General features: G+C 37.9%; 2 protein-coding genes across 2 annotated transcripts; one reads left to right on the forward strand and one right to left on the reverse strand.

Annotated features, from left to right (window-relative positions):
- Positions 1 to 1,273: 1,273 nt before the first annotated feature.
- Positions 1,274 to 4,632, reverse strand: LOC121789541 (chloride channel protein CLC-a-like). Its single transcript, XM_042187977.1, has 6 exons — positions 4,326 to 4,632; positions 3,920 to 4,120; positions 3,642 to 3,819; positions 2,929 to 3,461; positions 1,662 to 2,823; positions 1,274 to 1,565 (listed from the first exon to the last, which is right to left on the reverse strand). The coding sequence occupies exons 1-6, from the start codon at positions 4,520 to 4,522 to the stop codon at positions 1,461 to 1,463; spliced, it is 2,376 nt and encodes a 791-aa protein (XP_042043911.1). The 5' UTR covers positions 4,523 to 4,632; the 3' UTR covers positions 1,274 to 1,460.
- A 6,431-nt stretch (positions 4,633 to 11,063) lies between these two features.
- On the forward strand, positions 11,064 to 12,938 carry LOC121789539 (protein FAR1-RELATED SEQUENCE 5-like). Its single transcript, XM_042187976.1, has 3 exons — positions 11,064 to 11,073; positions 11,564 to 12,326; positions 12,539 to 12,938. The coding sequence occupies exons 1-3, from the start codon at positions 11,064 to 11,066 to the stop codon at positions 12,936 to 12,938; spliced, it is 1,173 nt and encodes a 390-aa protein (XP_042043910.1).
- The last annotated feature ends 533 nt before the right edge of the window (positions 12,939 to 13,471 follow it).

A 13,471-nucleotide genomic window follows, 5' to 3' on the forward strand; every position in this document is an offset into this window, starting at 1 on the left:
CTGGCAATCAGGCAATTGGCCTACGGCACTTCGGCAGACATGTGGGACGAATACCTCCACATCGGTGAGACGACTACCCTCGAATGTATGAAGTATTTCTGTCAAGGCGTGATTGAAGTATTCGGTGATCAGTATCTTCGAAAGCCTACCTCCGAAGATTGCCAGGATCTGCTGCGGATGCAAGGGGAGCAGCATGGGTTCCGGGAATGTTAGGCAGCATAGATTGTATGCATTGGGAGTGGAAGTACTGTCCCGCTGCCTGGAAGGGGTTCTACACGACCGGCTACAAGGGAAAGAATCCCACGATGATCCTCGAGCCGTAGCTGATTACCGGCTGTGGATTTGGCATGCGTATTTTGGGATAGCCGGTTCGAACAACGACCTAAACGTCCTCAACTCGTCGCCCCTTTTCAACGAGTAGTGCCAGGGCGTCGGTCCGGCCATCAGTTTTGTCGCCGACAGCAACCAGCATGATATGGGCTACTACTTGGCGGATGTGATATACCCTAGGTGGTCCGTCTTTGTGAAGACGATCCGGTGCGCATCAGATGCGAAGAAGACCTACTTTGCGACGCGGCAGGAGTCGGCGCGAAAGGACGTGGAGCGCGCATTTGGTGTGCTTCAGGCGCGATGGGCTGCAGTTAAGGGACCAACGCGTTTGTGGCATGTCGACTGCATTGCGATATAATGTACGCCTGTATTATCATGCACATCATGATTGTCGAAGATGAAGGTGTACAACTGACTGATTGAGCCAATGACGATGATGAAGCCGGTCCAAGCCACGGCGTCGCCGCCGCCAACGTACGAGGTGGGGTACCTCACGATGAAGAAGCCCTCCTCCAAGCACATGCCGACATGCGTCAGACGGAGGCTCATATTCGACTCCAAAATGATTTAATTGAAGAGTTGTGGGCGCGGAGGATTGGAAGACATTAGTTTTTATTTAAATTTATGTAATTTTTTAAATGTATTTTTTTTAAATTATTGTACTTTTTGAAATTTTAATAGTATTATTCAATTTTCCTGTTTTTATTTCGTAAATTAAATTCCGTATGTTGCTGCAATTGTAAATTAAATTTATATAATTGTTATTAGTGATGTGGATAGGCTATGTGAGGGCTATTTGATGTCCAATTGCATGTCCAGATGATGTGGCATGAGGATTTTAGTGCTGGATGATGTGGCAGTGGGAAGGCTATGTGAGGGCTATGGGAGGTCCTAGACCATTGTGGATGCTCTGAATGGACAAGATAGATTTTCACACATTGGAGAAAGCAAAATTGGGTAACACCCTAAAAGATTCATGCCACTTTGATTAATGATTATTACATATCAAAACAGTATTTAGGCTAATCGACGAAACGATGTAATCTTAGTGTAGTATTTCTATGGTTCCGGACAAAAATAGGGAAATGAATCTCAAGAATATTATCAAGGTGGAGAGTTGGGTGATGAGATCAATGGCCCTTCTTTCCCTTTGAGCTAGAGAGATGAGGAAACACATCCAAAATGTTGTGAGCTATCAAATCTTGCCTTGTCAAGATCCCAACGACTGGGAAGACCTACGAGTTGATCAATAACAAACAGGTCAGCATTAAATTTTTGTCAAATTTTATGAAAGAAAAAGGATTAGATTTTGTTGAATTGTGGTAACTTACTCCTGCAGCTTGATACTTGGGCAGAATGAGCATGTGCCGGAGCCCGACTTGCCGGAACAGCACCAGAGCCTTGGCAACGGACATGCTCTCAACAACGGTGTACGGGGTCATGTTGGTCAATGGGTGCAGGTCGATGTACATAGCCATCTCGGCCTTGGTCACGGTCACCTCCTGTATGGTTGTGCCCCTCTCAGCAAGGTCGATGGACGTGAACTCTTTCCATACCTCCCAGTCCTCTGTCCTCCGTGGCTCGGGCAGGAACCACTTCTTCTTGAGGGCTAGTATGAGGTGAGCTCTCAAGATAAGCCCGTGTAGCTCGTTGGCACCGTTTGGTGACGAGCCTAGTGGAGGATTGATGGTGATCCCGCTGTCCACGACCGGGAACCCGTTGTGTGTCGTGTTTTTCAGGACCTCGACTATCCGTCCCACCCTCTCGACCCCGCTGAGGGTGACGACTGCTGGCTTGACATCAGCTAGCTCGCCCACTGTTATGTTCCTCATCCATGGCTCAGGGTTTGCATCCAAGAAAGGCAGCCCTTTCAGCTCAAGGATTATCTCGTAGATGCTCGGGTTGAAGCAGTCTCCGACAGTCTTTGAGATGAGCAAGACAAGCATTGTAATTGGGAGCAAGAGGAGGTTGTTGGTCAGCTCAAGGAAGATGACACAGAGGGAGACTGTCATTCTCATTGATCCAGCCATGAGAGAGGCGGCTCCAAGAACCGCATATAGCCCTTGATCGATCTTCGTGTAGGGTGCCATGGCAAGGCCGAGCATCCGCCCGTAGGCCGACCCCATCAAAATGATTGGGAGGAAAAGACCAGATGGAACAGCAATGCCAAAGGTGATCAGCCCTAATACGCAATACAATGCAAAGAATATGACCAGGGAAACAATGTTGAACTCTGATGCAGTGTTTATGGAGAAGATGTTCCTCACTGCATCGTCGTTCGTTGTGAGGAGAAGTGTGGCAAGATCGTTGTAGTGCCCTTTCGGGCAGTTGAACTGCTTGAAGTTCCCTTCCCTGCCAGTCGAGGGGCATGAAGAGTCAAGCAGGGAGGGATCACAGGGTCGGCACTGTGCAAGGAACGGTAGCCCATAGAGGCATACGGAAGTGAAAATGGAGACACTCAATGCAAGGAGAAGCTTATGCATCTTTCCATTCCTGTGAAAGAAACACGAAAAACAAGAGCCGAGGTTTAATATGTGATATGCGGGCCAAAAGGCAACCGAGCGCTTGCCCTAATGGAGAGATGGATAGAGATCTTACTTATTGATGACATTGTAGACCTTGAGAACTTTGTGAAGAGTATAGTTGTAAAGACTTCCTAAAAGGCCACCAAGAACTCCTATCACAGCCACAGGGATGAGGTCCGCAGCATGATACGTCACCTCAACACCACTCACGTCGAACATGATAAGCCCTCCGTGCCCGAACAGGCCACAGTAGCCTGACTTGCAGGTCTCAATCGCGGCCCTAAGTACCACCACCACGACCGCTGTACTGAAGAAGGTCCTCCACAGGAGCGCACTCCTCCACCATGTGGCCACCTCCTCGAGGGCGAAGAGGACCCCACCAACTGGCGCCCGGAAAGCAGCACAGACTCCGGATGAGGAACCACACGTGATCAGATCACGCCTGTCCCTATCGTTGTTGAAGTACCTCAGCCAACGCCATTTTACCTGATAGTTGTCTGGCCCGCCTTGCCCTAACAGCGAAGCAATGCAGCTTCCAATGTGCACCAGAGGCCCCTCTTTCCCGAGATCTAGCCCTGCAGAAACAGCTCCGATGCTTCCAATAATCTATAAACGACAAAAAACAGCAGCAAATATTTAGTTCCAAGGTACTAGTATATCAGAACTTCTATTCTATTGATCATAGTCAAGAAATTTGCACACATCATACATCAAACTAGTTACATTTTCAATCATATAAGATATAATTTTCTGTAATCTTAAATTTTTATGGCAAAGGTAGAGCACCTTAACAATCAATGTTGTAGCACCAAACATATCAGGAGTGTCAATTCCATTGAGATAGGCTTTAATCTCAGGAATTCCTGGGCCAGCTGCTGTAGGTGCAAAGAAAACACAGAGAAGTGCAGCTACCAATGTAAGAAAAAAATTTGCTCCAGCCATGACAAGAAATCCCATTATATATCTGCAAAAATAAAATATTTCTACATCACACAACTTTCTTACACAGCAATGATCAAGAATCTGCCCAAAGCAGAAAAATTAGGTACAAACTTGAATAATACCTCTCTTCATCTATGTATTTGACCACAGCTAGAAGTTTGTATCCAGCTATATTCTCAACAGCAAGATTAATCAAAGTTGCTATCCCCCCAGTGAGAAGCCCAACCAAGAATGCCAGCAGCCATTTCATTAGTATATACTGCAACACTTGAACTTTTGATCTGCTTCTCCAATCATGCTTGAACAAATCATTCTCATTGATCCTAATACCAAAAACCCACATTATATTTTCTTAAAGAAAATCATTTAGAGAGATCTTTCATAGTCCCACAACCAAATTCAATAAAAAAATCAAAACTTGCAAAGTGGGATTTCCTCAAAAATCTTTAACTCCCACTCACGATTGAAACAACACCACATGCTAAAATTTCAAGAAATCAAAGACTTGTGTAAATGAGAATGGCTTACTCATAATCCAAGCTCTCAATATGGGAAACCTTGGTTCCAACAATGGCAAGTGGGCTTGATGAGAGGGTTCGGTTTCTCTTGAGCAGAGGCTGGTGAAGATCATTGCTTTCTGGGTCATTAAAACCATCAATTTCTTCTTGTTGACTTCTTTCTATGCTTTCTGCCTCTGATTCGGCAATTCTGTTGAGCTCCTCCATCAGCTTCAGTGGCCGAAGCAGATGAGAGAGGGAATGAGATGTATCCGAGTAGGATATACCAGAAATCGCGGTTGCAAATGGAAATGCGTTGTTTCCACTTTTTCCACTGATTTTGGAATATATACACAAATAAATATAGGTGCCTAGGACGTTTTGGGCAGTGGACAAAATTGTTTTCTTGCAAAGGATGATTGTGTTTTTGTGATTAATTATTTTGTCGGAAAGCGCTCTTAAATATTTAATTAAAAACTGTAATTACGCTGGTTTTTATCCATATACAAATTGGCTTTTGGAATTTGTAAATCACACATACCCCTTGAAAATTATTTCAATTTTTTTAGGATTTAATGTGAAAATCATTCGGAGAAAGAGTTTTGATAAAGTAGATTGATTGTTAAGGTTAATTAATGATCTATGATTTGGAGAGTGCACTTGAAGAAACATATCTATTTTAATCATCATTCTAGGTATTATGACAAAATTTTTACATCTTTATCCATGAGCATTTAACTAACTAGTTTTCCATTTTTTTAAATAACGGGATTGCTGAATTTTATAAATTTTGAATTTGGTTCAGAATAAATAAAATAATTTGCAAATGCTCGTGACACTATGTATGGCGATTATGTGATTTTTATATAATGATTTGACACTTGTGTAACACTAACACGAATTGAAGCATAGTCCTAATCTGATTTTTATGTCGCGATGAGTTGCGCACCACAATCGTTAAGAAAAGTTGCGAACGACAAATAGAAAAGACCCTAAAATTAATGTACAAGATACTACGAATTAAGAAAAAAAATTCACAAAATCGATCAAAATAATTGAATCATCAATGTTTTAAGAATGCATTTACCTCATCATTTTGAAGAATCAGCGCTTTGACTTTAGAACACTAAGAAGTGGTGGCCCTTCTTCGGAGCTCATCTCAGAGCCTATTTCCATTTTTTCCTGCCACGTCAGCAGGCTCATCTCAAAGTCTATCTCCTTGCAATGAGAGTCCATCCTATAGCCTATCTCAAAGCCCGTCTCATTTCCACATCATCATTATTTTTATATATTTCATTTTTAATTGTTGGTGTACATTAAAGACAAGTTGATAAAAAAAAACAAATTTCATTAAAAAAACATACTACATTAAAAAAAATAATAGTAATAAAGATAGATAAAAACAAGCTCACATCAATCAGACCCGGGTTTCGGCTCATTATTCTCGACAAGACCCATCTTTTTCTTCATTTTCTTGTATGGTGTTCCAGATGGACTTCTTCACAGATCGAGAATTGGATTTCATGTGCATGTTGTAGAGGCCCACCATCGATTGTGTGAAGGCGGCATGACCCAATGCATTGTTGTCCTGGACCGGTGCGGATTGGGCATCCGTCCCGCTGGACTCTGTCTTCCCCTTCCCCTTCTTCGCTTTTGCCTTCACTGCTTTCCCGCCGATTGGGCGTTGGGGAGTAGGCTCAATGGGCGATTGGTCCTCTGACAAGTCTATAGGGTCCGGTCCGCCGCTGCTATAGCTCCCGGAGACCGTTAGGCGTATCTCGTCTATAACGCCTCTGACATACCCGTTTTGAATTTGGGGAAATCCTTCAGTTGCTGATATGTTTCCCAGTACTTGAATCCTTTTGAGTTGACAGTGGCCCTAAACTTCTTCAGCGACAACTCTCTGGCAGAGAATTCGTTCTCTCCGCTACGCATGTCCCACAAGTTGCCATCGTAGATACCGTAAAATTTAGCGCACTCAAACACCAGGCGTTTCCAATGATTGTGTTGTCACACCCCAACCTCTCTTTGGCATATATACTTATAATAAACAAATACTAATTTAAGTAAAGAAATCATATATTACATCACCATCCAAATACCATATTTACAAAATCCACCATTTATTAGCTTATTTACAAATATTGTACATCAACACACATAACCATAAACATTAAATATCATCAACAGTTTCATATCCATGTCTCTATGTTCAGTTTATTATTCTGTGACAAATCATGCCTGGTATCTGCCCAAGATTTCCATTGTATACAACCTGTAGGTCCCATTGTATATATATATATATATATAGGGGTGCATTATAATGATAACCCCAATTTCCGTAATAACACTATAACTAAATCTGGACCACACATTTTTAAAATCACGTGGTCTAGATTCAAACTTAGATTTACTTCATAAAAAAAAGCGCGGGGTAAATATGTCATTTCGCTCATGATAAAATTTACGTATCCAAATTTCGCTCATTTAATTTCTGAATTTCGCTCATTTTATCATTTTATCAGTCAGTCAAAAGTATCATTTTATCAACTCAAAGTATCATTCTATCCGGCAAAACTATCATTCTATGCAATAAACCTAACATATATCATTTTATCAGTCAGTCAAAAGTATCATTTTATCAACTCAGAGTATCATTCTATCCGAAAAAACTATCATTCTATGCAATAAACCTAACATATATCATTTTATCAGTCAGTCAAAAGTATCATTTTATCAACTCATAGTATCATTCTATTCGGCAAAACTATTATTCTATGCAATAAACCTATCATTTTATCATTTTATCATTTTACGTGATATTTGGCGAAATTCAGAAATTAAATGAGGGAAATGACAGTTTTACCCCCGCGCTTTTTTTTATGAAGTAAATCTATGTTTGAATCTCAACCGCAAGATTAGAAATATGTGTAGTCCAGATTTGGTTATAATGTTATTACGATATTTAGGGGTTATCATATGATCACGACTATATATATATATATATATATATATATATAGGGGTGCGTTGTAATGATAACCCCAATTTCCGTAATAACCCTATAACTAAATCTGGACCACACATTTTTAAAATCACACGGTCTAGATTAAAACTTAGATTTACTTCATAAAAAAAAGCGCGGGGGTAAATATGTCATTTCGCTCATGATAAAATTTACGTATCCAAATTTCGCTCATTTAATTTCTGAATTTCGCTCATTTTATCAGTCAGTCAAAAGTATCATTTTATCAACCCAGAGTATCATTCTATGCAATAAACCTAACATATATCATTTTATCATTTTATCAGTCAGTCAAAAGTTCATTTTATCAACTCAGAGTATCATTCTATCCGGAAAAACTATCATTTTATCAGTTTTAAGTCATTTTGTCATGTTAAAGTATCATTTTATCAGCTTATATGCAATTTTTTCAGCTAAACTATCATTTTTATAAGGTTACTGTCATTTTATCCGCTTAGATTATCATTTTATAAGGTAAAAGTATCATTTTATTAAACAAAAATGTCATTTTATACACAAAAATACATATCATTCTATCGGCTAAAAGTATCATTCTACCCGGCAAAACTATCATTCTATCGGCTGAAAGTATCATTATATCCGGCAAAACTATCATTTTATCATTTTATCATTTTACGTGATATTTGGCGAAATTCAGAGTATCATTTTATCAGACAAGAGTATCATTTTATCAACTCAGAGTATCATTCTATCCGGCAAAACTATCATTCTATGCAATAAACCTATCATTTTATCATTTTACGTGATATTTGGCGAAATTCAGAGTATCATCTTATCATTCAGAGTATCATTTTATCAACTCAGAGTATCATTCTATCCGGCAAAACTATCATTCTATGCAATAAACTTATCATTTTATCATTTTACGTGATATTTGGCGAAATTCAGAGTATCATTTTATCGGCTGAAAGTATCATTCTATCCGGAAAAACTATCATTTTATCAGTTTTATGTCATTTTGTCACGTTAAAGTATCATTTTATCATCTTATATGCAATGTTTTCAGCTAAACTATCATTTTTATAAGGTTACTGTCATTTTATCCGCTTAGATTATCATTTTATCAGGTAAAAGTATCATTTTATTAAACAAAAATGTCATTTTATACACCAAAAATACCTATCATTCTATCGGCTGAAAGTATCATTCTACCTGACAAAACTATCATTCTATCGGCTGAAAGTATCATTCTATCCGGAAAAACTATCATTTTATCAGTTTTAAGTCATTTTGTCACGTTAAAGTTTCATTTTATCAGCTTATATGCAATTTCTTCAGCTAAACTATCATTTTTATAAGGTTACTGTCATTTTATCCGCTTAGATTATCATTTTATAAGGTAAAAGTATCATTTTATTAAACAAAAATGTCATTTTATACACAAAAAATACCTATCATTCTATCGACTGAAAGTATCATTCTACCCGGCAAAACTATCATTCTATCGGCTGAAAGTATCATTCTATCCGGCAAAACTATCATTTTATCATTTTATCATTTTACGTGATATATGGCGAAATTCAGAGTATCATTTTATCAGTCAAGAGTATCATTTTATCAACTCAGAGTATCATTCTATCCGGCAAAACTATCATTCTATGCAATAAACCTATCATTTTATCATTTTACGTGATATTTGGCGAAATTCAGAGTATCATCTTATCATTCAGAGTATCATTTTATCAACTCAGAGTATCATTCTATCCGGCAAAACTATCATTCTATGCAATAAATCTATCATTTTATCATTTTATCATTTTACGTGATATTTGCCGAAATTCAGAGTATCATTTTATCATTCAGAGTATCATTTTATCGGCTGAAAGTATCATTCTATCCGGAAAAACTATCATTTTATCAGTTTTATGTCATTTTGTCACGTTAAAGTATCATTTTATCAGCTTATATGCAATTTCTTCAGCTAAACTATCATTTTTATAAGGTTACTGTCATCTTATCCGCTTAGATTATCATTTTATAAGGTAAAAGTATCATTTTATTAAACAAAAATGTCATTTTATACACAAAAAATACCTATCATTCTATCGGCTGAAAGTATCATTCTACCCGGTAAAACTATCATTCTATCGGCTGAAAGTATCATTCTATCCGGCAAAACTATCATTTTATCATTTTATCATTTTACGAGATATTTGGCGAAATTCAGAGTATCATTTTATCAGTCAAGAGTATCATTTTATCAACTCAGAGTATCATTCTATCCGGCAAAACTATCATTCTATGCAATAAACCTATCATTTTATCATTTTACGTGATATTTGACGAAATTCAGAGTATCATTTTATCATTCAGTGTATCATTTTATCAACTCAGAGTATCATTCTATCCGGCAAAACTATCATTCTATGCAATAAACCTATCATTTTATCATTTTATCAGTCAATCAAAAGTATCATTTTATCAACTCAGAGTATCATTCTATACGGCAAAACTATCATTCTATGCAATAAACCTATCATTTTATCATTTTATCAGTCAGTCAAAAGTATCATTTTATCAACTCAGAGTATCATTCTATCCGGCAAAACTATCATTCTATGCAATAAACCTATCATTTTATCATTTTATCAGTCAGTCAAAAGTATCATTTTATCAACTCAGAGTATCATTCTATCCGGCAAAACTATCATTCTATGCAATATGCCTATCATTTTATCATTTTATCTGTCAGTCAAAAGTATCATATTATCAACTCAGAGTATCATTCTATCCGGCAAAACTATCATTCTATGCAATAAACCTATAATTTTATCATTTTATCAGTCAGTCAAAAATATCATTTTATCAACTCGGAGTATCATTCTATCCGGCAAACTATCATTCTATGCAATAAACCTATCATTTTATCATTTTATCATTTTACGTGATATTTGGTGAAATTCAGAGTATCATTTTATCATTCAGAGTATCATTTTATCAACTCAGAGTATCATTCTATCCGGCAAAACTATCATTCTATGCAATAAACCTAACATATATCATTTTATCATTTTACGTGATATTTGGCGAAACTCAGAAATTAAATTAGTGAAATGACATATTTACCCCTCCGCCTTTTTTTTATGTAAGTAGAGTATCATTCTATCCGGCAAAACTATCATTTTATGCAATAAACCTAAAATATATCATTTATTCATTTTACGTGATATTTGGCGAAATTCAGAAATTAAATGAGGGAAATGACATATTTACCCCTCCGCCTTTTTTTTATGAAGTAAATCTAAGTTTTAATCTAGACCGCGTGATTTTATAAATGTGTGGTCCAGATTTAGTTATAGGGTTATTACGATATTTAGGGGTTATCATATGATCACGACTCTATATATATATATATATATATATATATATAGAGGATTGTATTCAAATCCTTTTCACCTAATAAATCCTTTACCTTCTTAATCTCCACCGTCGATTTGCACTGATCTAGCGGTTCACATATTAAGCTGAAACATTAAAATTTAAATCATGTTAACCGTGTAAAGGGCACATTAGGAAATAACAAATGGAGTTGGTAATGGTATGTCCCATGATTTTCTCATTTCACGATTTTTGCAATTTATCAAATTATTCCCCTCAGATTTTCGCCCAATCAAGTCTCCATTTTTGCTGGTTTATTTTTTTGAGTCGACGGTACTTTGTGAAATCGTCCTTTCTCACACTCAATCGCACACAGATTTTCATTTTTCAAGTTTGTTCGGTTGCCAATGGAAGAAGGTAAGTCAAAAAATTTTCTCCATGTTTATTGTTTTTGGTGTTTTACTTTTCTTATCGAAGTCCAGTCGCACTACCCGATTTTAGTAGATCATGAAATTTGTGTTTGATGTTGGCGTGCCTTTTACTGTTTTATCGAAATATGATGGACCGATCACGAGTATGTGGTGGCAATGGTGCATTCAGAATACTAGGTGACATCTTCCTTCAATAATTACCTCAGGGAAGCCGATAGTAATAGTAGTATTTGACTACAGGCAATAGTAGTGTTATATTCTATTAGATTGAAAACATGTATTTATTTCCACGAATTACAGCCATCCCTATAGTGTTTGTGTTAATGTTGACGTAATAGTTGGACAAAATTATACATGCAATGTATCATTATTACTATATAATGCATTCATTTTGTGCGGTAATGTAGCGTATATCTCTTACAATGCATCTTTTGCTTAACCTACCAAATGTCATACTGTTTCGTGTTCACACGCAGTTAGGGTTGTGCCTGCCTGTTCTGATCAATTAAAGCTTGTTGTTGGTCAGAGGTTCCAATCATTAGAGTTTGCAATCGCGTTTTATGATGTGTATGCTAGGGCAGTTGGGTTTGACACGCGCAAACAAGGTGTGAGGAAGGTGGACGAAGTTACAACGTGGTATTACGTCGTATGCAATAGGGAGGGCCATAAGAAGTCCATCGACGATGACCAGTTGAATGCACGTTCCGGTTTCTCAATGAAGCGCCGACGCTTATCGAAGAGATGTTGCTGTAAAGCTAGTATTTCCTTCAAGTATTTCTCTGATAATGGACATCCAGGTTATATGGTACATGATTTCAATGAGGTTCATAACCATGAGATCGTTGAGTCCGAGCACCAGCAGTTTATGACTGTGAACCGTCATTTGGATGACGTTCATCAGAAATTCATACTTGATTGTTCAAAAGTGAATATTGGACCCACATTGACATTTAAGGTATTGAAAGAAACTCTCGGTGGCTTTGACCTCGTTGGTTGTACGGTCGGTGACATCAGGAATGCGTCACGCGACATTAAAGCATATGCGCATGGGTTCGATGTGCAAATGGTATTGGACGACATGGCGAAAAAGAATGAGATGTCTGAGTCGTACACATATCATTATGAGGTTAATGAAAACAACCAGTTGGTTGCGTTGTTTTGGTGTGACGGCTTAATGAAAAGGAATTACCATATGTTCGGTGACATTGTAGCCTTTGACACCACCTATAACACAAACAGGTATATATGGTTCTGCTATAGTAAGTGCATTATAAATACGTTTGCATTCATTATATTAGTATAACAGTTGCATTATGCAGATTAGATTTTCTGTTATTTGTTAATTATATCAAGTGCATTAAAAGTACATATTCGTACATTATGATTCTGTTATTGATTCATTATGTTTTCGTTGGATTAATTGGATGACACGCAAACGATTGTTTATGTAGGTATTGCATGATATTCTGTCCTTTCACGGGAAAGCACAATCATGGAAGCCCTGTAACCTTTGCGGCTGGCTTGTTATGCAATGAGAAAACAGGGGCGTTCGGATGGTTGTTTAGACGTTTTGTTGAATGCATGGACATAGCACCGAAGATGATCGTGACAGATCAAGACAATGGAATAAGATCAGGCATCGAAGAGGTTCTGGTTGGCACGCGCCACCGATGGTGTATGTGGCACATAATGCACAAGTTGTCCACCAAGATCCCAAATAGGTTGCTCAGGGATGAAGCTTTCAAGAAGGAATTCAATGCATGCGTTTGGTCTGATCTGCTTGAGCCTGACGAATTTGAAGAGGAGTGGAAAAGAGTGGTGGAAAGTCATGGGTTGGAAGACTTTGACTGATTTAACTCATTGTACGAACACATGCATTTCTGGATACCGGCGTATTTTAGAGATTTTCCACTGGGTTCGATGATTAGGACAACATCCATCTCCGAATCGGAGAACAGTTTCTACAAAAGATTTCTGAAGCCCCGTGCGAACATAGCCGAGTTCTACATGAATTTCAACCATGCTGTTGAGTTTCAGCGTAACAGTAGGATGGCGTTAGACTACCACGATGCCACTACTTTGCCCATTTTGGCAACTACATTGCCGTTTGAGAAACATGCTTCGACGCTTTACACGGATACGATGTTCAGGAAAATACAGGAAGAAATCGTTGAGGGTAATGATAGATGTCGCGTGCTAGGATTTTCTTCGACTGAATTTGTTGACACCTACAAGCTTGGGGATAGCAATCGCAAATCGTATGTGGTGACTCATGATAGGAGTGTTGAGTCATATTATTGCGAATGCAAACTATTTGGTAGGCATGGATATTTGTGCATATATATTTTTTTCATTTTCAGGAACAATGAGTTGAAGAAAATACC

Source organism: Salvia splendens, unplaced genomic scaffold (assembly GCF_004379255.2).
Source record: "Salvia splendens isolate huo1 unplaced genomic scaffold, SspV2 ctg271, whole genome shotgun sequence".
Taxonomy (NCBI): Eukaryota; Viridiplantae; Streptophyta; class Magnoliopsida; order Lamiales; family Lamiaceae; genus Salvia; species Salvia splendens.

Coding starts and splice junctions, on each gene's coding strand:
- LOC121789541 (XM_042187977.1), bottom strand. CDS start 4,522: ATGGAGGAGCTCAACAGAATTGCCGAATCAGAGGCAGAAAGCATAGAA. Junction 3,820..3,919: donor AAATACATAGATGAAGAGAG/GTATTATTCAAG, acceptor TTATTTTTGCAG/ATATATAATGGGATTTCTTG. Junction 1,566..1,661: donor CCAAGTATCAAGCTGCAGGA/GTAAGTTACCAC, acceptor ATCAACTCGTAG/GTCTTCCCAGTCGTTGGGAT.
- LOC121789539 (XM_042187976.1), top strand. Junction 12,327..12,538: donor ACCACCTATAACACAAACAG/GTATATATGGTT, acceptor TTGTTTATGTAG/GTATTGCATGATATTCTGTC.